General features: G+C 40.0%; 1 protein-coding gene across 3 annotated transcripts in view; it reads right to left on the bottom strand.

Annotated features, from left to right (window-relative positions):
- Positions 1-26,351, bottom strand: part of CREB5 (cAMP responsive element binding protein 5) — a 244,611-nt gene that overhangs the window by 69,559 nt on the left and 148,701 nt on the right. For all 3 annotated transcript variants that reach the window (XM_052694421.1, XM_052694422.1, XM_052694424.1), the window contains one exon: positions 730-856. In XM_052694421.1, coding sequence (XP_052550381.1) covers positions 730-856 — 127 coding nt within the window. The remainder of the gene's footprint in view (positions 1-729; positions 857-26,351) is intronic.

The raw sequence follows: 26,351 nt of genomic DNA, 5'->3' as shown, positions 1-26,351 counted from the left end.
AACTTCCTGGTCGATGCTCCAGAAGAATGTTATTGGTAAGTTACTAATTTACAGCTTATTAACTACTGCTCACAGCAGCCAACCTGAATCTTCTTACACTCAGAATGTCCCCCTTGCCTCAGAAGTGCCAGAACAAGCAGCACTTGCCTCTCACTCATATCTGCTTACTTTCAGGTTGCCCTCTAAACTGAACATTGTGTGATGAAGCAGAAACTTCTCACACACTCCTCCCTTCCCCAGGCCTCTTTACTCATTTTCATCCCTTATCTACCCAAATGTCTTATACTGAAAGGGCTGTTAAAATTGAGGGTAGGTTACCACTCCTGAAAAGGATTACTTCTGAGTTTGTTAGCATAACTCATGCACACAACTTTTCCAGTTTTGTCTGACTTTAGTAGAATCTTTTTGTTCCAGCACAGACATACTGATCTCACAAACATGACCAAGTGTGAGAACCAGAAACTGTAGTATCATGTAAACTGTTTCTAATCGCTCTCACACTAATTAACATTCCATTAACTGCATAAGAAATGCTCTTGTGCAAGACAAAGTACAGAAAATGGTCCAGCTTCTGCAGCTTATTTAGCTCATTACACTCTGATTTTTTATTTATTTATTTATTTATTTATTGACAATTCGACACTTTCACCTCTTCATAGGCTGAAACAAAATGATAACAAACACTGCCATAACCACTAATAGTAATAATAAAAAACCAACAAAACTTACAGGCATGAGTACAGCAGAAGATCCGGGCATAGTAGGGTTGGGCAGGGTGCCAGGCATAGAGGCTGGCATAGGCTGTCTTTGTCGGTTGTGTAGATGCAATAGTGAAGACAGAGAACCTGGAACAGGCCTAGGAGAAAAGGAAAGAAAACTGTCACGGGCTACAGAGACTAAAACAAGCCTTACACTGTCAGCCGCTGATGGGAAAAGACAATTCTAGACAAGCAGGCACAGATAAGCCAGTCCAGCATTTTCCTCTCCTGCACAAATCAGTAGGACAGAAAGATTTCAAGAAACAGATGATTCACACTCCCCTTACTATATATTGGTTAAAGAACTGGTACAGTTCATCTGAGAGAGCACGAATATAATCCTAACAGCAGGCCTTAGCCTTTGCACCTCTGCATCTCACAATGGTCAGTACAAGATTTTTACTGATAAAACACGATAATTTCCTTGTGAGCTACATTAGTATGTTCCTGCAAATTCTACCCCCAGTAATGAAAATATTTGGATGATCACCTTGCAGACCATGACAGAAAATTTAGCACACATATTAATTTTGAAGCTTTATCAATTGTAAATAAAATATTCCAAAACGAGTACATCTTTTCATCTCTTGACATTCTCTCTTGTAAAATTCTACCAAGCATTCGCTCCAAAGCAAGGTCCAGTTAGAATGCCACCAGAACACAGAAATGGGTGCTGAGAGAGTAGGGAAGAAAGAAAATTAGTAAAATTAATCAGTAAAATTTCATTCAGATTAACTACATTTAAAGGTAAAAAGGAAAGAACATAAAAAATCAGAGTGAGATATTTTGGCAGAAGGAGTTTAACAGATTTAGAAATATATTTTTTAAGTACAGCAGAGGGAAAAAGTACATGTAGGCCTATTAACATAGAAGAACCATAAAATTAATGGATTAAAGAAAGCTGGGACTGCTATTTAAACATGTTAAAGTTGCACAGAGTAGAACACTCTGCATTGTCATACACTGCTTACACTGTTCATTACACAAGAGATAATCCTAAAGGTACAGGAAGGAACAGGGAGAAGAGGACAAAACTGGGCAGTTCGAAGAGCCTCTACAGGGGGGAGCAAGGGAAGAGTCTGAAGATGTTTGGAATCTCTGAATATCAGGGATTTTTCACCCTTGGCAAAAGCATCTTTTGCCTCAGAGACAAAACTACATCTAGCCAGAAAAGCTTCAGACTCAGGCTGGGCTGGTCAGGAAAGCGGAGTCAACCTCAGAGCTGCAAAGGGAAGCCCACTTCTCCCACTTAACTGAACGACACCACACCCAACCATGGGGCTTCTTGCACTTTCAATTGTAAGCAACACTGGAAACCATGAATGGATACACCTCTCTTCTGACATTAGCTGTCCTGCCATTTATCTAGCAACAGGCAAAGAGGCCAAAGCTGTAAGCAATGGCATTCAGACATCCCAAACGGAAGAAACCATAGCCAGCCTCCCAAAACTGGTGCCTGTCTCATGGAAATATCAGCTTCCTCTGCAGGCCTCATCCTCTCCTGCCAGGAGTTCAAACCTCCCAGCTTCACTTGCCCAAAGCTCCCCGCTATTTCCCATCCCTGGATTTTCAGTTCTTCAACCCTCCTCTCTTAAAGCTCGCTCTCTCCCAGAAGCATTTCAACCCTAACAATGCCACCTCCGAGTCCTTGTCCTGCCCATTCCCTTGCACCAGACACCCTTGTGTCCCACCCCTCTGTCCTCAGCTGCCCTCTCCTTGGCAGCTGCAAATCATGAACCCATCCTTTTGTCTTGTTTCTCCATGAAGAGAAGAAGCCTGTGTTTTCAAGGATGTTTAAAAAATCCTTCCAGACACATACAGTACTTATTCAGAAGAAAAAAAAAAAACAAACACACAATAGTAACAAAAGTAGCTTACATACAGACAAAAAGCTCTCCTGGTTATCTACTGGAGGAACATGATGTGCATTACATCTTTATACACCCGAAGACATTCAAGACAGTGTCTCCCAAATATGTGATATAACCCCATGAGGGGTGTGTGTGCAAGAAGTGCTGTCATCAAACGCAGATCACCTTATGGGTGAAGGAACACTATGGCCTGTCATCGCATCACTGAGCCGGGGGTGTTGTGTAGGTAGTGTAGGTGGAATGGGTGCTGTGCAGGAAAAAGAGCTCAGAAGATAAAGAACACAGTCCCCAACCTATTCTACTCTCCAACTAAAATGCAGCTGCTCCCTGCACCAGCACTCTTTTGAGTAAAGGGGGCAACAAATAATTAGGACAGGGTCAGAAAAGTAGATTCAGTGACAGGCTAGGGAAAGAGGGAAAGGAGGAAAACTCCAGTCTGAATGTAAGAAAGATATCAGATTTGCTACAATCCCTGCTGGGAACGAGCCTTGGGCTTCCTCCCAAGGATGGCAAACAAGGAGAAGGGATAGTGCTGTTGTACTGCCACACGGGTCCACTAGCTGAGACACAGCCTACATGGAACTGGGTAACAGGAGGAAAACATCATTAAAATATCACTTGAGTTTTCGTGTGACCAAAGTAAAACAAATGCCATGACAACAGCCCCCTCCTCACTTAATCATTCAGAGACTGTTCCACATACGGATCTTTTGTACAATTCACTGGTTTCGTAATAACCTTAGGTGTTAGGCTGTTTGACAGAAACTTAGCTTTGCCTGACCTACGTAATTTGCACACATGATTCTCAAGGGACTGCACAGTTTGAGTCTTGCTTAAATATGCTACAGAGCCAAAAACATTTCCAAAATTGCTTTAATGAGTTTGGGAATATGGGACTCGGGCAAAAGGGAATTATTAGTATTTATTAAAATGACAAGGAAGGTTCTTCTCTGTCCCCAGTTTCACCTTCAGAGCTGCCTTGCTTTAGGGATCTGCATATGCTTTACACTCAGCTAGAGAAAAAAAAAAAAAATCCTGTACTTCAGGTATTTCTTTTTGCTAAACTACAGATTTGCTCCCAAGTGTGTTTTTGCAAAGAGCTGCAGAGCAGTCAGAGAAACTCCGTGCTTCAAAGTTGACTTCCTTGTCGAAAAGTCTGCACCACTCCTGCCATCAGTAAAAGTGCTACATAATGCACACCAGGCTCAGATCTCCATTGGGGCAGCCTGACATTGGCACTGCTCACAGATACTTCTGTTGCTTCCACACTGAGCACAGGTCATTGATTAATATGCACTCCTATTGCACAGTGAGCTCAGGGAACATTTGTGGCAGAGAACCTATACATACACAGGCTGAGAAACGCAATTTGTCTAGTTCTAAGACATTTCTTCATCTTCTAAGGACAACACAATTGCTTTTGTTGTTGCTCTCTAACCTGCAGCAAAGAGTGTCAGTCAGAGCTTGTAACTGTTACTTAATGTTGGATACATTGACTGCTTCTCTCTTCACAAATGCTGAGAAGATGCATCATGCAGCCTGCAGCCTGTCCATCAATACTGCTGACTGAAGGGTTTTAATTCCTTGGCACCTATGCAGCCAAATAAATAGGGTTGCTGGGCAAACAGCCCACAGATAAAGGATGGATAAAATAGAGAACTGGCAAGCACTCAACCTCACTGAAAAACTGGCCATCTGTGGGGTTTTTCCCAACTTTTAAGAATTTTCATCTTGTTCCCACAGGATCCTGCTGTTGGACACAATGGGATCTCAGTCAGGACTTGTATGCCATCTCTTTGGGCCTGGATGGATATCTGTACGGTGGCTTAGTAGAATACCACATGTTGCTGCTCTAACTGACCGTGTTGGCTCTCCTCCCTCTGCACAGTTGTGCTAACACTGTGACTCATCTCTGCTAACATTTAAGCAGATGGGCGGTACCCTGCTAAGCTATGGTGACTCGATCGTGTTCTATCATATGACTCTATCCAACAATTAAAGATAAATCCACTAATGTAACCAAATATTCACGTTATATGCTTTGCTATGGGCCTTCTTGATTAATACCAAATATTCTGTCTGCTATGACGCAACTCCTCTCTGACCCAGTATTCTAGATCATCAGATGACTTAACACTACATTTGTCTATTAAAAGACCAGGCTTCCTTTAATTTGTATTCATCAAGGATAATTTCTGCAGATGACAATTTGGTGCTGAGCTCTCATGAGATTAGGTCAGTACTGACACAGATCATTCAGGCCAATGTGCAGAGGGCGAATGCTATTTAAAGCATCACTGCCATGTGTTTTCTATTAAGACAGAGCACTCACGGTCAGTGGGTCTTACCACGCCCCCTCTCCCACTCCTTACTCTCCTGCATGTAGCATTTATGCAAGGTCAGCAAGAACAGCTACACCACCACCCAGCTTGTTCCAGCATACCTAGCTCTTCATTGGAAAAAAAAGAGCCATACGTATCTGGAGGTGCATTTGAGCAAATGAACTCCTCTCTTGATTTTCAATGGCCTCCAGACCCAGCCAGCTCATACAGAAGAGCCCATAAGTGGCTGGCTGTGCTGTGGCAATTTGCCACGTTGGGACAGCACTGGCTCAGGGATTTCTGCACCACACTCGTTACACAACACAGACTTGCCCAGACTTCGATTTTTTTAATATATACATATGTATATATATACATAATTATTACAACAGTGCATGGAAGTCTTGATGTAGAAGCCAAAGTGAGGTTCTGCCCCAAGATACTTAAAGATAAAGGATAAAATGGGGGATAAAAAATGGAAGCAACAGAGAAACATGGGACATTAAGGCAGCAATGGCTTACTATGATCAATACAATTATGAGCAATCACTGTACATCAGCATCCTAAGTCCATTCAAGGTATGTCACTATGTGCATGTGGTTTGGGCTGCCTTTGGGAAGAAGCATCCAAGCTGAGAATGAGCGCTGTTGGCAATGGTCAAGACTCTGAATGTCTCATGGACCACTGGCTACCATTACCATAACATTTTTCACTGGTAAACAGTAAATTCACTGAAGCACGTGGTTCTACAGACCAGCTGCAGACCACTTCCACAGCAGCTATTGAGGGCAGAGTAGCTAACCTGAACATGGTCTCCTATATTTGAAAAATTAGCCAGAGGGCAAAGAGGTGGAGGGGGTGTTTTAACTCGAGAGAAGTGTACTGAGTAGAGGAATTGACTCACCTACAGCTTCTGCTGCTATGTGATTCACTGCCATTACTTTAGTTTATCAATCCAGCTATGGCTTTTCTCATATGTGGTCCATTATTTGAGATGTATTCTCCCCCAGAAAATACTACGGCTCTAATTTCAGTGTATTCATTTGTCATTCAGAGTAGGAAAGCAAAAACAAAAGCAAAGGAAAGCAAGAACAAAGCTTTAGACAAGTACTTGGAATATCTTGCATAGTTCCAGGGACCTCACCTGACCTGCCATATCCCACGTTTAACAACTATTTAATCACAGAATCATCAGAGAGCCAAGCTTTCCAAGAAATAGGAGCCTTATGTCACCAGTTGTTTTTTTGTGTGCGTTTTTTTTTTTGTTTTTTTTTTTTTCCAGAGAGCCAAATCATGCTCAAGAGAGAAGAAAACTGGCACCTAAAATTAATGGATCATTGCCAACCTAGTAAAGATCCTTGTTTGTATTTCTCAGACAATTCAGACATCTACATGATGTGGGCAGATTATTATTATCAGGAGCAGACATTTATACTGTGGTGGTGCCCAAAGGTCCCAGCTGGGACCAGGACCCCATTGAGCCTGGCACTGTGCAAACACAGATAAGCGACAATTCTTACACAGCATGTTTACAATCTAGAGACACAAAACAGATGAAAAGTTGAAGACAGAGACAGAACATGGAAGCGAATAAATATGCTAGAGAGTTGGAGACAGTTTAGTGGCACTCCTCTGGTTATTTTATTGTTTCTTTGTATGTTTTTTTATTCAACTCATATAAGCTCAGATATGTTAGGGCTGAGGAAGTTTGTAAGAGGAAGGGAGTAACTAAGATTGAGACACGGGAAGGGCAATACTCCAGAGAGGGAAAACTGTGGCTTATAACTTCGATGACTTTGCAATGCTTCTGTAGAGATTTTTCGACAGTATATATATGTTTCTAAATAGGTGTTACCTTAAGGATTTTCCCAAGGTTGGAGAAGAAGAGATGGCAGCCTGAGAAACTAGCTGATGTTAAATACACTGGCAAAGGGAAAGTGATGCCTGACGCTGTAATGAGAAGCTGGAGGAGTGAGATAAGATAAGGCTAAGCTGTGAAAATGCTTAAAGACAAGAAGCTTCATTCAGAAGTAAAGAGAAAGTCAGCTTAAGTGTTTGAGGAGAGCTGGCACAAGTAAGGTAACAAGTCATACTTTGTCACAGAGGTAGAAGGAATGCAGTAATGGGCAGCCATATGAAATGATATGTACATAGTCAAAAGCCAGAAAAGAGATGTTTCTTCTCAGTTCATGTATTCTTTGATGTCATGTGAGTAGGTGTTCAATGGGAACAAAGTAACTCCATCAGAAATGCATTCTTGCTCAATAGTTCTAATCCAAAGGGACAGAACATCTAACTGATGGGAAAGAGGAAAGCAGTAAAAATAAATAAATAAAGAACGGATGTATGTACAGGAAGATACAAGAAATCTGTGCAAAAATGCCTCCAAAATATGCTAAGAATGCTGTACTTTTCACATGAGCCTGCAGGAGAGAAGCCCCTCAAATCAGTAGCCCCACTGCTGTAATGTGGCCCAAACTCTGTTTAAGGATTTAGTCAATGATGAAACTTGCCTTTAGAAACTCCAATTGCATTAACACCACCTACATTTCCTGAACACATGCTCAAGGAACCTCGGCAAATTAAGCGTAAGTAGAAGGACCAGCAGGTCCTTGGAAGCCTCAGAGAACCCATTAACATTTGCCTTTTGGCTCTCACAGGTCTTAGAAACTGCTGGTTTCAATCTTCCTTTCCCTCTAAATATTTCACTGGGTCTTATTGCCTGACCCATTACAAGAAAAATAAGAAAAGCTAGAATGGTTTCTTAGACTACAGCCTCCTGTAGTCTATAAGAAGTTTATGTTCCACACAATGTTATGCGCACAGCTGGAACTCACAAATGATACGTGGAGGATAATGACACGGTTAAAGCAAAACAAGGAAAGACAGTGTAAGGCAGGTTTGAGGGATTATAAAGAGCTACCTCATATAAAAACATATTCTTGTAATAATAAAAAAAACACGGGATAAAAACAAAAAACCTGCAGCACAAACATGGCAGAACACTTAATCATGAAGGCAAGCCACAATGCCAGACCAATCCCGTTGCTATCACGTTCTCCTAGCTCAAGAGGACCAAAACCTTAGTTCTTCAGGAAAATAAACGACTCTGTATCACCACAAATAAAAGTGAATTGGTTTTCATTGAAGAAAAAAGGTGGCAGTAATACTGAAAAGGCAGGTAATGGCAGCTGACCTAAAAACAGGAATAATAGCAGCAATAAAACTTGCACAGACGCTTTCTAATATGTCTGTTCTTTTTAAGGATAAGGCTTAAGGCTCCAGCCTGGAAAATTCATGAAAACTTGAAAATGTAAAGCTCATTGAGAAAAAATATCACCAGATTAAAAGACTGCAAAGAGTCCTATCTCCAGCATCCAGACAAAAGTGAAGTGACAACTGAGCACCAAGCAACTGCTTGCCAGGTTGCTATGCAAAGGTGTCAGAGCCTTCTTTGCTCAACTGACTGCAGGAGCTGGACATTCACAGACACTTCCCAGCAGTGCAAATGGCTTTTACTCAACTTTCGTAACTCTGCATGTGAAAAGGATAATACATCACAAAAAGGATGATGAAAAAATGCCTTTTAATATTACTGGGTTGAGAGAGTACTTGGAGACCTCTTAGTGGGTACTGCATACCAGCAGATTCCAACATTGAAAATACAGCAAAACAAATCATTAAATTTCTGTTTCTATTCACACTTATTATTCAGAGCAGTGAAATTTAATTGAAATAGTATGATAAAAGTTCCTTGCAAGCCCTGCTTTATAATAAAAATGAAAAAAGAACCTTTTTGAAGTGACTATTTTTCCCTTTTTTTTTTAGTTCCTTTTTTTTTAAAAAAAACTTCCCAAACAAAGCAGAATTTTGTGTCTGAAAATAAGATGGTGAATTACAGCAGAGTCACAAAAACAAAGAACCAACAGTTTCTCCAGTGCAGGCTTGTTACCATGAGCTAATAATTCCAGACTTTAAGCAAGCTGAGCCTCTTTTTTAATAACTGCATGCCTCTAGGCAAAGTATTTCTACTAAAACTTATTGAGGCATGGAACAGGGCAAGGTGTGTGAGCTAATGTTGGATTGTTCGGTTACTAAACCAACTCCTATAGCAGTGAGTCTGCTCTGAACTGACAGATTATTTCTCTGTATACACTTGTATAAACACACTGCTTAAGGTCGAAATCCGTGTAAGCTTTCTTTTCAATTAAAATGTCAAAGATGACAGCACTTGTTTTCACTGTCCTCAACAGAATGATGGATGCTGCAGCAGCAGTTTTATGCCTCTGTGTTCCAGAGATGTTTGCCTGCTTGAGTGTCTAAGAAAGATGCACTTGCTGATCTTCTCATTCATCTTCAGGCAGAAAGGACTACTTGAAAATTTTATGCTCTGCATGGCTTAACATCTTGTGACTTTCTATTCCCCAAAGTCTCCTCATGTGCTCCCATATCCAATGCTGTAAAAGTTAGAGAAGAAAGTTTGATGTGTTCAAAGAGAAAGTCCTGAATGAAAACAGTTGCTGCTCAAGGGAATAGCTTAAAATCTCAGACTGGTTTCCAACCATGGGTAACTCACTTCAGGCACCTAACTCAAGTTTATACAGAAACAAATTTGCCCTGGGCCACAGGGCAGAAAAAAAAAAGACCTGGCCACCCCAAAACAAACATTCAGCAACCTTATTAAAAACTGGGACAAATCCTGGTATTCAAAAGCCATTTGGGCACGGCCCTAGGTGAAGCAGCTCTCGGTGATGCCACTCAAGCAGGGCTCCTGAGGTCCCTTCCTGCCTCAAACACTCCATGATTTTGGGAATCTTTACATTTCTTCCTTTCCATATCCATGAAACTGAATAAAACTTTATCCATCAGCTTCTCACTCATTTTTGTCATCTACAACTGGTACAAAGCCAAAGATAGTAGCTCTGGATGTTGCTGAGTTTGAAGGTCATGCTGGGATCAAACTGGCTGCATACACTGGCATAACTATACTATAGGACCTGTAGCACCATTTTGTCCACAATTTTGCCAGAAAAAGGCTTAACTAGTCAAAACAGTCTCTGTGAAAAGTGACAGCATCTGACTTCAACAGATTCAGTTTTAAAGCTGACAAGACACAGACGTGCTGTACGCAATATGGAAATGTACTTTGCTCAAAGTCACTACTGAGGAAAATCAAGTAGGTATTTTCATATGAGGTGAGATTCAAATTCTACCCTTAACACTGAAAATACTACCAATTTAACATGTATCTTAGAATTTTTTCAGAAGATATTATTTAAGAAAATACAAGCTCAACTTCTTAAATGCCATACCAAACAAGTAAAAGAAAATTAGAAGCTTAGAAAAGTTGATACGCAATGAGCAGCAGACCAAAATCCAGTCCTTAATCTCATCCTTTAACAAAAATACCACAGAAATAGCACACACAGTCCCTCCTGCTCACTACTTCCCTTCAGCCACAACACATGTTCTTGTACAGTCAAGATCTCACTATAGCCCCAAATAAAGTCAGCACTTGTGTGCTAACTGCCCCATACTTTTTCAGTGTCTCAAATCTCTCAGGGATGGCAGTGAAGGAGAAAGGAGTATGTACACGAGGGGGACTCTCAATTATGTTTTTTGCAAGTCACCTACAGGTGTGAAAATATTGTCGCTCGTAGCTCTGTATCTTCAGTAATCCTCTTCCCACCTCAACCCCAACACTGATTCCTTTCAAACATTCATAGAAGCCAAAATGAACATAAGACACTTCTGGAAGGAGCCTTTGCACATGCTTCATCTTCTTCTAAACATGCTAACATTCCCACCCTACAGCTGTATTAATGCAGTTGATGAGAAGCCCAGGAGAGGGGTGAATCTTAAGGCAGAAGGAACAAAGTCATTGAAGACAGCTTCAGCCCCAAGCCAACAGTGACTGCTCTCCTCTTTAAGGACACATTGCTCTCTCTGCCTGCATATCAACCAGAGGTGCTGTAGATTGAGAACATCAGTTGAGTAAACAAGAATCCCAAACTCAACTTCAACATTTTTTCCATAGCTCAGGCAAACTTACCAAAGGTTAGAAATCACCTTAGCTGCTACTTAAAATCCCCCAGAAAAGCACATATTACTCAACAGTGTGCTCCAAAATTCTCGAGGCAAATGACAGAAGGCTACAGGTGCAGACTTTACCCAAGTTCAGCTGCTGACACAACCCTGTAAGGATGGGCCCTGTTTTCCAGTAGTGCGCAAGAGGAAAAAGCAATAGCACATTGCGGCCATTGTCCACACGTGCAGACACAAAGCACTGGGGAAATTTCTCTCTCTATGCATGCGTGCACACAGAGACAGCAAAAGCAAGCGGGCAGTGAAAAAAGGTTATTTTATTCTTGCAACAAAATGTACACTGTCACAGTGTCTTACAGCCACTATCTGCGCCCACTCTCTCCCTTTTAAAGCACTGGTTTGAGCAAGAACCTGCAGCTAATTTTGAGGTTAGAGTTCATTTGTTTTCACATCAATGCAATTAATTTCCACTGGAAACTGCATCTCAGGCATTCAATCAAAATAGGCCTAAAATAATTCTGAAAAGCTCATCTGTCTTCAATCTATATAATGTTTTAAAAATTGGATGCATGCCCTGAAATAACATTGCACTTCACAAAGCTTAAAGCTCTAAACTTGAGAGTATCAGTTACATTGAAACTGTAGTAAATTAAAACATCCAGTTCTGGTTTGCATTGATTTATAAATATCGACAAAGCTACTATTGCAGTCATTACCACTTTGGGTGCTCAGAGTTGAATTTTCATCAGTTCAGGGTTATTTTCATTCTTATTGTGGTTACAGTAGCCTTTCAAGCTATAGATCAGGTTCCAGATAACATGTAAATCTTAAATCTTAGTTTTAAAAATATGTATACAAAGCAGCCAAAATTCGTAATAAAAAACAGCAATTCTAAATGGTCCATAATGTCAGTCAGATACCAAGCACTTTTTTTTTTTTTTTTTTTTGTAATCTCCAGCTTAAGCAGAAAGGATTGTTACTCTTCTGAAATATTTTAAATAAATGTAAGCAAAAATGAGATAAAAAATGGAAAGGCAAATGTATAAAACTTCTAGTTTTATTTTGGTTTGCTTTTAAACAGGAATTTGTTGCCTCTCTTGAACGGTTCTTTGGAATAAGAATCAAAAGTATTTCAACATTTTCTTCTTTTCAGCCAGAATATACAAAACTTCTAAACACCTCTGCATAATAGTCTACCTAGTGATCTTCAAAATGTGCTTGTTTATGAACAAGATATCATGGAGAAATACAAACTATAAATATAGAGAGTTCAAGATATAACACAGTTACCAGGATAATTTGAGAAAACAATAAGAGAAGCTTGAATCCATCAACAGTAGTAAAGCCAATTCTCAATGGTGTAAAACATGTAGCTTTGCCAAAGACAGTGGACTTAAATCAATTGGGAATCTCACTTATACCCAAATGCACATAAACACACAGCATATAACATATATTATATCTAGTTGTAAAACAAGCTCTGACAGTGATCAATGTTGTATGCTTCAAAAAAAATTCCCCACCTTACACCTTGACATCTGTAGACCACTACCGAGCAACTTCTCCTGACCCCTGGTGGCGATTTGCTTCTGAAGTGAAGCAGGAGGATCACCACAACGTTCATAGCATTTCTCTTGCAGGCACTGGCCAAATGCCACCCTTGCTGCTCTTCGTGATACTGTCACTGAAGCAAATATGCTATCCTGCAATCTAGCTTTCCACTACTTTTTGTTTTCATCCTATTTGACTTGTACAGCCCATGCAATAGAGAAAAAGGAGGAGAGATTGGTCCTACTGGGGCAGATATTTCCTTGGACATGATACTCTTGCCATTGAAGCTCATAGGAGCCATGCTGTTGCATTCATTTAAAACCAAATCAGGCCTGCAAAATACATGACATCTATGAAGACACGATCTTAAACTATATCCCAAAGTGCTGACTGACGTGTGTTAATGACACACTACATCGCACCAAGAAAAACAAATGAACAAAGCAAAGCTTATTTTAAAACTTTACATTCCAATTTGTATTGATATTTCTGGTTTGGTGTTTTGTAGCTGCTTTGTTGGTTTGTTTGTTGTTTTTTTTTTCATTTTTGTTATGAGAAAAAATTTGGGTCAAAGAGGAAATGCTTTCCCCAAACCAAACTCTGGTGGAAGACTAACAGAACATATCCTGTACCAATTTAGAGTAAAGGGCTTAAAGATCAAAAATCAGTCATGTAGCAAGCTCAGGGCAACTTCCAAGAGCAAGCTGTGAACTTCAGAGCAAGCAGAACTTCAGGGCAAGCTCTGTCAACTTCCAAGAGTTATGGTATGAACTAACACACTGGCTGGGTTTTTTTTTTTGTTTGTTTTGTTTTAATCTCACGTGTCTTTAATGTGAAAAGTGTTCATAGACTCCATGAAGACTGAGTTTGCACTGTTTCATTTTTTCTCCCCACTTTCCCTGCTGAAGACTACTGCTGAAACAGAGCTTTAGCTAACATAAAACTGCTATTCCAGGAAAGAAATGAATCAAGTAAAAAACTGAAAGAAGTGAATTTAAAACTCTGAATGTACATTTCTCTCATTCACTCCAGTTTTCAGCATTGCCAGGTAAGGAGAAACTATCTTTGTACATAACAGTTTGAAGAGACCAAACCCACTAGGCTAGAAGGACTACTCCAGCTGCAGTTGCAGGGCTGAAGTGACCCCAGTTGTCTGGCCAGACAAAGACCAAGTCTGCAGGTCTGACCCTGGCCCTTCCATGAAGGCAAGCGTAATCGTAGCTGTGCCTTACACTGCCTGACCAATGTTGTGAAAACCAATCTCAAGAGCTGCTTTTCAGTGGAGTGCCACCACAACCACTGAAATCAACTGCAGTATTTGCCTTAAGAGTTTCCAGATTTAAACTGTGGGAATTGCTACCCTGGAGTTGTCAGTGGAAGGTCTTTGACAATGTAATTTGTTTCTCCTGCTGGCCTGACATGTTGACATTCAAGAAACATTAGTTGTTTGGTTTTTTTAAAAAATTTTCTTCTTCCTTTTTTTTTTTTTTTTTTTTTTTAATAGTTGTTTGCTTAGAGCTGTTGGAAGGGCAGAAGAAAAGGATTATTCAAGGATTATTTGTTAACTAAGGAAGAGAAAGAGTGAGAAGGAGGAGAACAGGAAGAAGAGTTGCTGTTTTCTTTAAGTCTCCCATAAAATAAGTGAAGTGTTTGTCACACATGCAGCCTAAAACATGTCTACACAATGCAGGTGAATGTGTGAAAAATGTTAAATTTACTTAAACAAAGTGGCAGCTCCACTCAGTTTACAATCACATAAAATCTATTTGGTTTGGCCCTCAGGAAGCCAGACATTTGATTGATCTGGTTAAAATATCCCAGCAGTCCCAGAAATAGGCCTGAACAAAGCCTGTTGCATCACCTGCATTTATTTTTTACTGTTAATAGTTAGCAATGGAGGAAAGATACAGATCTGTGCTCTATACACTTGCCATCTCCAACAATATGATCTCAGCTCAGAGAGCAGCAGGAATTTGCACAGCAGTGAGTGTGGCTCACATCCAAGTGTCGGAAGCCATGGCTTACTCTCTCCACTGTGCATTTTCTATTGTTGCTCTTTCATTTTTTATTTATTTATTTTCAATACTAAAGGCAAATATGACGAGTGCAAAGAATAGCAGCAAAGTTGGATTTTGGATCAGTTTTGTTTTGTATTTGTTTCTGGTTTTTTTTCCGTGGTCTCTCCCTCGTTTAGGAAGCCTGGGTTTAAGCCTGGTGTCAGCCTACCAGATAACAAGTCCTCTGAATAGCTCCACATAAAATCTGATGAGAAATTAAGAGTTTAAGAACAGGCATACTCAGAGGCGTGCCTTTTAGAGCAACTCAGAAATTTGTCTTTTATTTCTTTCCTTATAGCAACAAATCAACTATCAGAATCAACAGCATCACACACAATCTGGTCCAGGCTGTGTAGGATATGTAACAAAGGTAACCTGTGGCTTAAAAGAAGAAAATGTAGCAGTATATATGCAAGACACTTTGCATTTCGCAGACACATACTACCAGCTGTTTATTCTTTAGCTCATGGCTGTACATCTATTGGGAACCTCCCCCACACCTCTGTAAACTTTGCACAGCTCCTGGTCTTATTTCCACTGTAGATTTAACTCTAAGCCATGGATAAGCACAGTATTTGACGTTTAGAGTTAAGTGTCATTTACTATCATTTCTGACATCTCCATACATTATCATGAGCTCCTTTTTCACAGGGGACTTAAAATCTGATTTTAATTTGCAGTAGGGTTATGGTCACAATAAATGTCTATTTCAGATACTCATGAGAAGTCTCTAATACAAATGGAAATCGAAAGTGGCTGCTTTCTTGTATTTTCAAAGCCATGTATGTAAAACATCCAGTACAGATCTGTTCCACACGAAAACCTGTTATTGATCCACCACTGCACCCTGATTCCTGCCCTGGCAGCAGGCACCATCGTGCTGAGCCATCTCAGCAGGTTTTATAGCTTACATAATAAAAGCCCAGGTTATGAAATCATTGGCACCTCAGCTGAGGCCGCCACAGGGATGCCCCTCTGAGTTCGCTGTGAAGTGCTTCTTTGGCAGCTGTGCTCTCAGATAGTGTTTGCATATTGTTGCTTCATATCACCACAGAGAAGGAAGTAAATCAATTTGTTCGTGTTTTGAATTTATGTGTAAGGCTAAACATTTCTCTGGTTCACCTCTAGGCTAATTCCCTCCATTTACACATCCATAATTCTTGGTATAAAGATCTGTAGAAAGCTCACACATCTATAATCACAGTTCCAATCCTACACATGTGATGCCAAGGACCTGGTCCATGCCTAGAGAGAGCTTTGTCAAGCACCACACGTTCCACTTCTCCATATCCCAAGAGAAGCCTCTGCGAGCAGTGCTGTAGAGCAATCCATATGCTGCTGAGGGCTGCCCTCCCCTTATCTGCAGTCCTGGCACAGGGTGCAATGCAGCTCCATAAATGCAGGTTTGGGTGAAACAATCAGCCTGAGCAGTTGAAGCTAAATTTGCCACAGGAGAATCCCCAACAGAGAAAGGAAATCCACTGCTTGTCAGTGAGCAAAATGTCTGGATGCTCCTTATTCCAACCTTGATACTTTTCTTGAGAGGTTCAGAAATATTATGAACCTTGTCCTTGCAAAGTGAGCTCAGTCAAGGACAGTCAGCAACTCTCACTATCCAGTTTGATTTATACTCAGTCAAGGCAGATGGGGCTGTCATGTCAATAATGTGTACGCACATCCAAGACAAGGGAACTTGTGTGAAGGCACTACCTCCAGGTGTGCAGGGGGAACTTGTTGGAGGAAAGGACATTCTATTCACTTGAGCACTCTAAGGGTTTGGTTCATGGTTATTTGCAAAAGTGAATTCAACCCGTTTTACCAACTGCTCAAGACAGAGCACCCAAGAAAGGATGTGTGCCAATCAGGTTCATGAATATTAAATAAAGCTGGCTTGTGTTGCCATCTTTCTGAATCAATGCACTGGGTCACGTTTTAAGTAATTGAGGCACTGGTGCTTTTTAAAGTAGCATAAGTGAAGAGCCAAACTTGATATGATATAAAAAGAACCGCAATAGAAAGGAGAACTTAATGTAGTAATGAAAATCACTTACCCTTAATCATCCTTGAGACAGTGTTTTTACAACACTATATGATTTATGCAAGCAGTAAGCATACCTCCTTTGACTTTTCTAATAACAGGGCATCACAAACATGCTTGTTGGGATTTGAGCTGGTGGTTTTTTTTGTTGTTTTAATAACTATTCCAAGTGCATTATTTAAGCCTTTGATATCTTTTCTGTAAAAAGATTTGCTAAGCAATAAATCATATCTATTTGCAAAGGAAACAAACAAACAAACAAAAAAAATCCGAAGAACCCAAAACATTACTAGCAAAGTTTGCAGAAATAAGAGGTTTGGTCACAGCTCAGTGTAACCAATGCATACAACTTTTTGAAGTATCACTGAAGTCCACATTCATTGCTGCTGACAAGCATGCCACTTAGTGCAAGAGACTGCATGAAATGTTCACTGCATGGTCTATGATTGTGCCCTTACATTAAATAGGAAGGATTGTAAACTACCTGTTCTCTGCTGAGACACCTCTATGCTTCCTCCTTCATGGAAAGACCTCAGCTTTTGGAAAAGCCAGACAATTTCTAAAGTGAACATGCTCTTGTGACACTGAGCCTAGCCAGACCACAAACTATTTTATTATGTCGTGCAAAAGCCTATGTGCAAAAAATCCTCTTTAATTAAGATAGAGCAACCAGCACTGTGGTTGTAATTACCTTGGATTGCTTTACCCACAGGCATAATGAAATAAAATTAGGCCCTCTATATTTTTTGTTTTTAAACTAAGTAAACCCAAATTAATTTATTCAACTCAAACCAGACAGGTTTCTCTTTAAAAAGAAGGCATATATGGTTGGAGGGGCTGGTGCAGGAGGCAGAATGACATGCAATGATGACTGTGAACTGCAAACTGCTGGCAAAACATTTGGCTTGCCGTTGGTCCGTGGCCAGTATTTTCCTTTGTTAATGAATCCCACATCTTTTCTAAGTTAAGCATTTTTTCTTCTCCCCCCTCATTTTATTTGAAACATATTTTAAATATTTTTGTTTTTATGACGTTGTGGAACATGATACAGCCCCCTCCTAACCCCGAATATGGGAAAATCAATTAAAATTGTGACATTAAGAGCTATGATATAAACATATGGTTCAACTATTGAGACTTCTTTTTTAAGCAATGTATCAAGGATCAGTGCAAGGAGAAATAACCAAATGAGAACCCCACATTACTGGGTAAAAATGATAGCAATCAGAATGTATCACAGCCAGAACTATTCACAAAGCACAAAAACCATCACAAATTTTACAGGTTGTGATAGATTTCTCTAGACTTACTCAAGGCTGCATATTTTTCAGCTATCTTCTTTTCTGAAGGAAATGACCATTAAAAAACAATAATCCATCCAGAATGCTGTGATTAATATTTAATACACTTAGTCTCTCTCACCCAAAGGACCTGCATTTTATGACTTTGAGAATGCGACCTTAAAATGGAGTTTTCCAGACTTTCCTATTAACTTCCGGCTCTTCTCTGAAGAAAAATGGTGGAAAAAACTGTGAAATTTCCGATCAGAACAGAAACATGATTTTCAAATGTAGTGAACATTTTGGGCATCCACTGATACACGCTCTACTGAGCGCCAGTCCTCCAGACTATGTGACAGTAAAACCAATTCAGCTCCCTTTGGTGTTTCAAGTTATCAAGACCCCGGATAGAAAAAATCATAAGCCACCTAAACTGCAGGGAATACGGTCACCAAACAGATTATTTTTAACCTGTCACTGACAGGAAAGTAAGTTTTTTCAGTCACCCTCTGTGGACATCTAATCTCCAATCCTGTGAACATTTAGCTACATGAATGTACGTGGTCCCTTTTAATATTCTTGAGTCTTACAAACCTCACATCTTTGGTCATCATAACTCATCCTAGCAACAGAAAAGATGACAAAGTACAGCACAGTGCACTGCTGGCCGTACAGCCCACACTGTGAGGACAAGGGTTCGATGGAAAAAATCAAGTTGCGAAAGTGTGTTCTGCACTAAGCCCCTTACTTTTGCCAACATGAATGGTGCTATGCATGTGTTAGAAATAACAAAAAACTTTCCTAGAGGCTCCTGGTATCAACCTAAAGTTATATTAGGACAGAGGATTCAGTAATCTACAGAGTTAAGTGCAAATTAAACATGCTTCCTTTATATCACAGTGAATTCAATAGCGTTGTAACAGACACAATTTACACAGAAAATTACAGCCGAGCTCAAAAGCCACAGCTGAACTTTTCTTTCTCCTGATCAAATACAAAATTTGCCAAACACAGCATTTTCAGATAAACCAAAAATATTAAATTCACTAAAAGAATACTATTTAGTAAATCTTACAGATAGATAACTGATATTTGGAAAAGCAAGCTTTTTAAATGTTCTATTTTGAACTGATGCATTAATTTGGACATTTACCTAATTTTAAAGAGTTCATTTTTAAAAATCCGGTGTTTTTCTTTTTTTCTTTTTTTTTTTTTTACAAAAAATAGTAGCAAAATTAAGTAACACTGAGTTAACTTACACTATTATTTTTAATTTCAGTCTCTAAGTGAACTACTTTGTTCTACACAGAGAACGAGATACAGCTCACCTGCCATAGACACACCAGTGACACAAAAGAACCCTTAAATCTGTCAGCTTTCTTTCATTTCCTCTTCTGTTAAAAACAAGCTGATATTCCAAATGAATTTTTTTTTCTGTCTCTTCTTTGTGATTTTTCTAAATGGTTTTATCAGCTTGTTATAAACCTGAACATCAATACCGATGCATTAATAAAAATGTAACCTGGGTGCTTTCAAAACTATCTTATTGGACGACTGATTAGCTCCCTTAATAAATTAACTGGGTGGGAATGACATTTTTAATGAAAAAGGAAAATAGTGTATTCTGCAGGAAAGTATGGGACTTTCTGTTTTGTTTTCCGCAGGATTAGCTCCTTCAGCCAGGACATTTTTGCCACTCTCCTGACAGCGGTACAAAACCGTCTTTGACATTTACCGAACCGTCAGACACAGCCCTTTAAAAGAGCAAATCTTGCCCTCATCACAAAAAAAGAGGATGCAAACAGAGCAAAAGGATGGCAGTAAACAAGGTGACAGAGGTGTACTGAGAGCCAGGCCGTGTGCTGTAGGTTGTGCTTTCTGTAATGTCATTACGATGAACAATAGCGTTCTCCGAGCCTTTTAACTCAAGGTGACTACGAGGTTGAGGCAGAGTGTCAGTGGACACTCATGTCCAGTGACTGTTTCACAGTCTTTACATTATGTTCCCCAATAAATAATTAATTTTGCAACAGTAAAATAACGGAGCATTCAGAGGGGCAAGGCATAATTTTGTCTGTGGTATTAGTGACAGCATATTGGATGGTCATTAGTTAATGGACAGATATGAGGTATATAGGGAGTTCACTGCAAAAAGGCATTAATGTGCCATTACCTTTAAAGTGGGAACAGCTTTTGCTAGCTAAGCTCCTGTAAAACATACCTTTGAGCTTACAGCAATATTAGCAAATGGATCCCCTACACAGTGATGGGATGGACAGAGCTCAGAAGGCTGAAAAATTACCCTATCTCCTCATTTTGCAAAATATGCTGAAAAATACTATGAAGGCCTGTTCTGCTTGTTACAGTTTAGATGATCTATTTTCGTAAAAAGGAAAAAAAAGAAAGGTACTTTAAGCAGCTTATTGGTTTGTAAATACCTAAGATATGGATTTTCTCAAACCTTTTAGAATTTTTTACAATTCTTGACTATGAGCAGAAAATATAGATACTTATTCAAACAGCTGTTTGTAAAGCAAAAATATATTTTGCTTCATTTTAGTTCCCATTTCAGCTAAAAAAGGTTGGTGTCAGGATTCCTGTCTCATCTTCACTGGTTTATCAGCTGCCTCCTGTAACCTATGTGAATGGCCTTTACAGAATGATGGGAAACCTAGGAAATGAAGAATTGCGAAGTGCAGCTCATCCTGTCCTCAATAACAGCAATTCAAAGTCCACAGTTAAAACTCTTCTACTGGCTGCAAAGGATCTGAATTTTTGGAGCAGGTTTCTTGGAGCCTTATTTGAGCAAATTTTGAATACCTCCAGCCATGGGGATTACACATCCCTGCTGCCTGTTGGAGGGCTTCCCCACCTCCTCGTGCAGGAATCTTTCCTTTCTTTGGTCCCATGGGAACGTCTCTTGCTGAAACTTGTGACTGTTACCTTTTGCCTTCATGCCACAAAGTTGGGGAGACCCTGTCCTTTGAGTAACTATCCTGTAAGCAGGTGAAGGTTGCAATTAGATCCCTCTTTTGATGTCTCTGTGCAAAGCAAACTGAGGTCCCTACTCTCTGCTTCTTCTGTTGTGCCTTCCCTTCGGCCTAGGGAATACATTAGCAATTGCATCTGCTCTCCATGCAGCTCTCCAGACTACCTCTGCAGCAGTGTCTCAAGCCATTGCTCACTCAGGAACACGTCTGGGGGCACCACCTGGTCACAGCCATTCAACAGACAAAGCAGACTTCATCCTACACTGACCAAGAGTTTCTCTGACTGCAAAATGTTTTTCTTCTCCCTACAGTCTTTCTGAGTCCTCTGGGGCTTTTGTAGGCCAACCCAAATATCTGACCCTGAGCCAATCAGTTAATTATTATATCTTATGTTTGTCCTATTTTACAATTACTGTGCACGGGAGACACATGCCAATGCAGATGTGCTGCTGCAATCTACCAGCCAGAGCTCAGGGCTGTATAGGGAAGCAGCAGGCTCACATCCTTCCTCCAGACAGCTTGATCAGATCTGCACTCAAAAACATCCCCCTCCTGGAGCATTGCTACCTTAAATCAAGTCTCCCTGAGATAAAGAGCTGTTTTTTAAGGAAAGAAAAGGAGACATCAGATAGTGCTGATGCTGGCTGCACTATCAGTCAGGAGTTTGTCTCAGGCACTAGGTGAACAATCTGAGGCCGACATTTAAAAATCCAGAATGTATACCACATGTATAGACAGCCAGAATATCACTGTCTGCTTCACCATTTGCTATTCTCCACACCTCCCAGGCATTTTCCAACAGAAATATAGTAATAATCAGAAGCAACAGAAATGTTTAGAATAGACCTTGGAAATCAAGCCGAAAACAAAATGTACAAAGCTCAATCATTTTCCAGTGCACAGTGGAAAATAAAAAATACAGTCAGAAACTGTATTTTTAAGACCTTTTTTAAACAAAACAAACACACACACAAAAAGGTATTTCTCGGCAGTAACAATTCCAGATTTGCAAAGGGAAAGTATTTTCCCTTGAAACAATTCTTGATTTCTTTTTAAACAGTTGTTAATTGTCAAAAGACCGCATTTTAGGAATACTGAACCAAAACTGAAACATTTCAGTCAAGCACATTCCACTTTTCTAAACAGATCTCTATTAATTCATGCTTTTTCAACTCATTTTTTTTCTGTAATATTATTTTCTCCCTATAACTTCATAACCAGCACTAGTAGGATTCTGTACATTCCCGTAAGTGTTGTAACACTTTCACAGGGAACTACAAAGTCTTGTCAAAGTAATTTAAATGAGAAAATGACAACAGTAATCACTAAAAGGGAAGTCACTTCATAATCTGTTTGTTCACTCAATACATTACAATAACTGCCAATTTGCAGTAATGTTAACAGGTTTTCCCCTGAACTGAGAAAGTTCCATGCGACACAGAATTAGCAAGTGAAACCCAAACAGAACACTCATACAGAGCAATGTCCCTCTTTAGCTGTTGTCTGATTTTTTGCCCACACTTTGATTTCTCATTCTGCATAAACTTGAAATGGGACAAAGTTTTGGCAGGTTTCAATTTCAAAAAGAAAGAAACTGCCATTCATACTTGCATTTACATACACATCACTGCCTTAAGTCATGAAACTTGGAATCTTGTTCATGTGATAAATCTTCTGGTAGGATAGTTTAGGAATTACAGAAGTTCATTTTGCTTTGCATCCTCAAACACGTGTGTGTGTCCATATATGCACATACATAAATCCACACAGAGGGATTTCTGTGCTAAACTGCATGACTGTCTCATACAAATGGCCACAGAAGATATCAGTCATCAGAGGATTCCAATGGCAAGAAATCTGTCTCTTCAATCAGTCTCTAAACTGAACCTTATCTTAGTCTCTATTTTGATTTTTCAGTCAATCTTCTAAATGAACTTAAAAATATACTCACTTATTCACAGTATGTAAGAAAGCTAAATGGTATCTAGAAAAATGAGAACTCCTGCATTAGTAGTACAGAATAAATACAGATTGCATCCTTAACTGAAATAAAGAAAAATTCATGCAGATCTGGAAACTGAATGACAACAAAGAAAAAAAGTACTGGAATTTTTTTGATGATGAGTGCACTCAAGCTGAGGTCAAGAGAGGATCTGGTCCAGTAAGTTTTTTCTGTTCTGGTTTTTAAGACTCAGTTTGGAAAAAAATACCTCATGTTAAAACTGACATATAAAATTACTGTCGCTGATGGGCTTTTCCAGCGTGGTAAAACTTTCTAGTAGCTTTATTTTTGACAGATCTTGTGATAATTAGTTGACATTTAGAGAAAATGTAATGAACTTTTATTATTATTACTTAGGTGCCGTTAGTGGGTACAGATTTATTGATCTGTAGAAAGCAGTGTCCATCTGAACCAAATTGTCCCCTATTCTTCACGGTCACGTAGCAGCACAAGAGCTGTACGTACCTGTAATAAAACCCTCCACTTCTTTGTTTGTGTGAGTGCATCTTGTATTCATGCTAATAAAGAACTTCAATATGTCTGAGTTAATATTTGAGTAATGACTGCAGTGTGCAAACCACTCTGTGATGCCTTTGAATGAAAGACACTATGCTGGAATAAAGACCACCACACACATACAGCTTATGCTGATCTGAGAGACTACAATTTTCACACTTGACTTGGAAGTTATCTTAACTGATGGCTGATTTTATTATAATGTGCAGAAATCTTTCAGTAAATTGGAATTGAGAAGTTTTCAGTACAGTTATTCATTTTAACATAGAAACCTACAAGGAAATATCAAGATGTAAAATAAAGAACGGAAGCAGTCATGGAATAAACAACGTTCTGTTAAGTAAGTGATACTTTTCTGGCTGTGCCAGAATCCAAAAGCCCTATAAAGCAAAATTTGTGCCACTGGAGCTGAAAAATCATTCATGCTATTGGACAATGAAGGCCTTAAAAATGTGTTTGAAGGAAGTGGAGTGAATAGACAGCAAGCTCCACAACACAGAAATTCCATGCCACATTTGAAAACAAATTTAAGCACCCACGTGAGGAGGAAATCACGTCATAATGGGAATCCCAGATTCATCAATCCCTGGAGTTACTGTGACAGAAGAAGTAGTTTTTCAGGAGAGCGCATCCTAAAACTAGAGATTTTGAAAAGTACGTGGGTGCTCAAAGGAGTGATACAGACTTTCTCCAGAGCCTGTCAAAGCAGCACTCCCATCCACTGCAATAAGCTTTGGATCAGGTTCAGAATCTGAACGTAGTCCTCCCTCACTAGAATTGGCTGGTCACAACGGAAACTGTTTGGGCAAAGTACCCCACCCATAAACAGAGCACTTGGGGAGAATATAGTAGTAAGCAATGAAGTTTGTCTCTTTGCCAAGAGTAGGGGTAGTGTCTCCTGCTTATTCACCCTCTGAGAGAATAAAATGAAGGCTATAGTAAGGTAATATTTCTGAGGCAATCTGAAAAGAAATGCTACATGAGTAAGAACCAAGAGGATAAGGGTTCTTTCAATTTTGATGTGAAGGTGGAAGAATTGAGTAAGCGATGGGGTAAGAGTCATTACCAGATGGATGCAGTGTTTCCATCACTCCTCTCCTTGGGATTGTATAAATAGGCAGAGAAATAGAAAGGAAACACAAACGTGAGTATGGAAACAGAGTTCCACTAAGGAAATTGCCACATCAACTAGGTGGAAGACAAAGATATGCAAGTCCATTTGCAGGAGAAAGAGAGTGTAAACACAGTTAAGTGGATATTAATGAACTCTAAGCAAGGATGGCAAGCCTGTTCTGAGCTTACAAATCACATCCGCATTAATACCAAATGAGTTCATTAAGATTAACATTATTATGATGAGTATCAAAGGGATTAAAAGAGATTATGGCGAATAAGAGAGTCAGATAGGAATGAGATGTAATTACCTTCATATCTGGCTTATCTATAGCTGCAGAGAAAGACCCAACATTCAGTTCAAACTGAAGGAATGTAACTTGTATTTTAATCTGAAGTGTAATTTTCAGCAAAGCTGATCTCAACAGTTTGGGCTGAACGTGGCCCAGGCATGTGCGGGACGAGCAAAAGATGGGTGGGGAAGGAGAACAGAGTGAGACAGGGTAGGGCAGCCAAGCCCCCTCCTGCCCCAGCATCCTCACTGAAGTGCGAGGCAACTTAGTCCTTGTGCCCCTGTATCCAAAATGCGACACGAGGCCACCACTGCTAGAGCCACCTGTTCCCCAGAAGTGTCCTGCTTTGACCCAAGCATTCATCCCAGCATCATGACCAGCCACGTGAAGGTCCAGGCACATATTTGTAGAGCAGGACTTAACAAAGCTCCCTTTGGAGGGGGAAAGCTTGGAAGAAGGCTTACTGTGGAGCACACCTAACTCAACTCAGAGCAAGGCAGCATGTTAAACATACAGATCTCATATCTTGACTTCGCTGGGGAAGGCAGTCCACCTTGCTTACAATTCCTGTTCAACACGTATTATACATAGTGAAAACACTCTACAATACCTCTGATGATCACATGTGCTTTCTTCAGTATCCTGTGTTTGAAAATTTCATTTGGCTTCACAAATACAAGCAGTCTTCCTCAACAATTTAAAGGAAGTAGTCTTACTGCAGAGTTAAGAAAACTGAAGAGCACAGTGATGGAGTGAATCACGCTCAATGAACTGAAAATATATCTTCCTACTTGTACCTCATGCTTCTGTACAGCAACTACAGAGTCAATTCCTTTGTGCATGCAGAGACCAGCTAAGGAGCACCAAATTACTGCTTAAGATCACACAGCGTATAGAGAGGATAGTCTGCCAACGCACACATAAAACAACAAAGGCGGAAATGTTCCTTGGGATCGTGGTGGGGAAAATGTATTGGGACTCTTCCAGCCAGGCCCTGCTTTGAGCAAATTGCCTTTCTTCAGAGGCCGACCACGCGCGGTCAGCCTCTAGTGCAAACACTGCTTACAAGCTTTGGTGTGTTTGGCCTCTGGTTTGTTTGACAGGTTACATGTGCTTCTGAATATATCTTCTGACGCTCTTTTACAGAGCGCTGCTAACATTTCTCTTGGCTGCTATTTAAAAAATCAGGTCTCTAAAGATATCATCCTTCAATGAGAAAATCCTCCTGCCAGAAGGCCCAGCTTCAAACGCGGAGAGGCCGACAGCCAGAGCTGCCAACCTCTGGTCTCAGAGCTGTGAGCCCACAGCCATACCTGCATGTGGCTCTACACATTGCAAGACGGGCAGTGGAGGAATTCAGAAGGGGCAGCAGCTATAAATTTTTGGCCAAAACAAATGTGCAGTTCAAAAGCACTTGTCAGAGCTGTCTGGCTCTCTTCAGAACAGTTATACCTCATTAATTATACACTTTATTGCTTCAATAGGCACAAGAGATTTTTATACATACACGTGTAC

This window comes from Tympanuchus pallidicinctus, unplaced genomic scaffold (genome assembly GCF_026119805.1).
Source record: "Tympanuchus pallidicinctus isolate F22 unplaced genomic scaffold, pur_lepc_1.0 scaffold3, whole genome shotgun sequence".
Classification (NCBI taxonomy): domain Eukaryota; kingdom Metazoa; phylum Chordata; class Aves; order Galliformes; family Phasianidae; genus Tympanuchus; species Tympanuchus pallidicinctus.
This window is presented reverse-complemented; position numbering and strand designations above follow the sequence as displayed.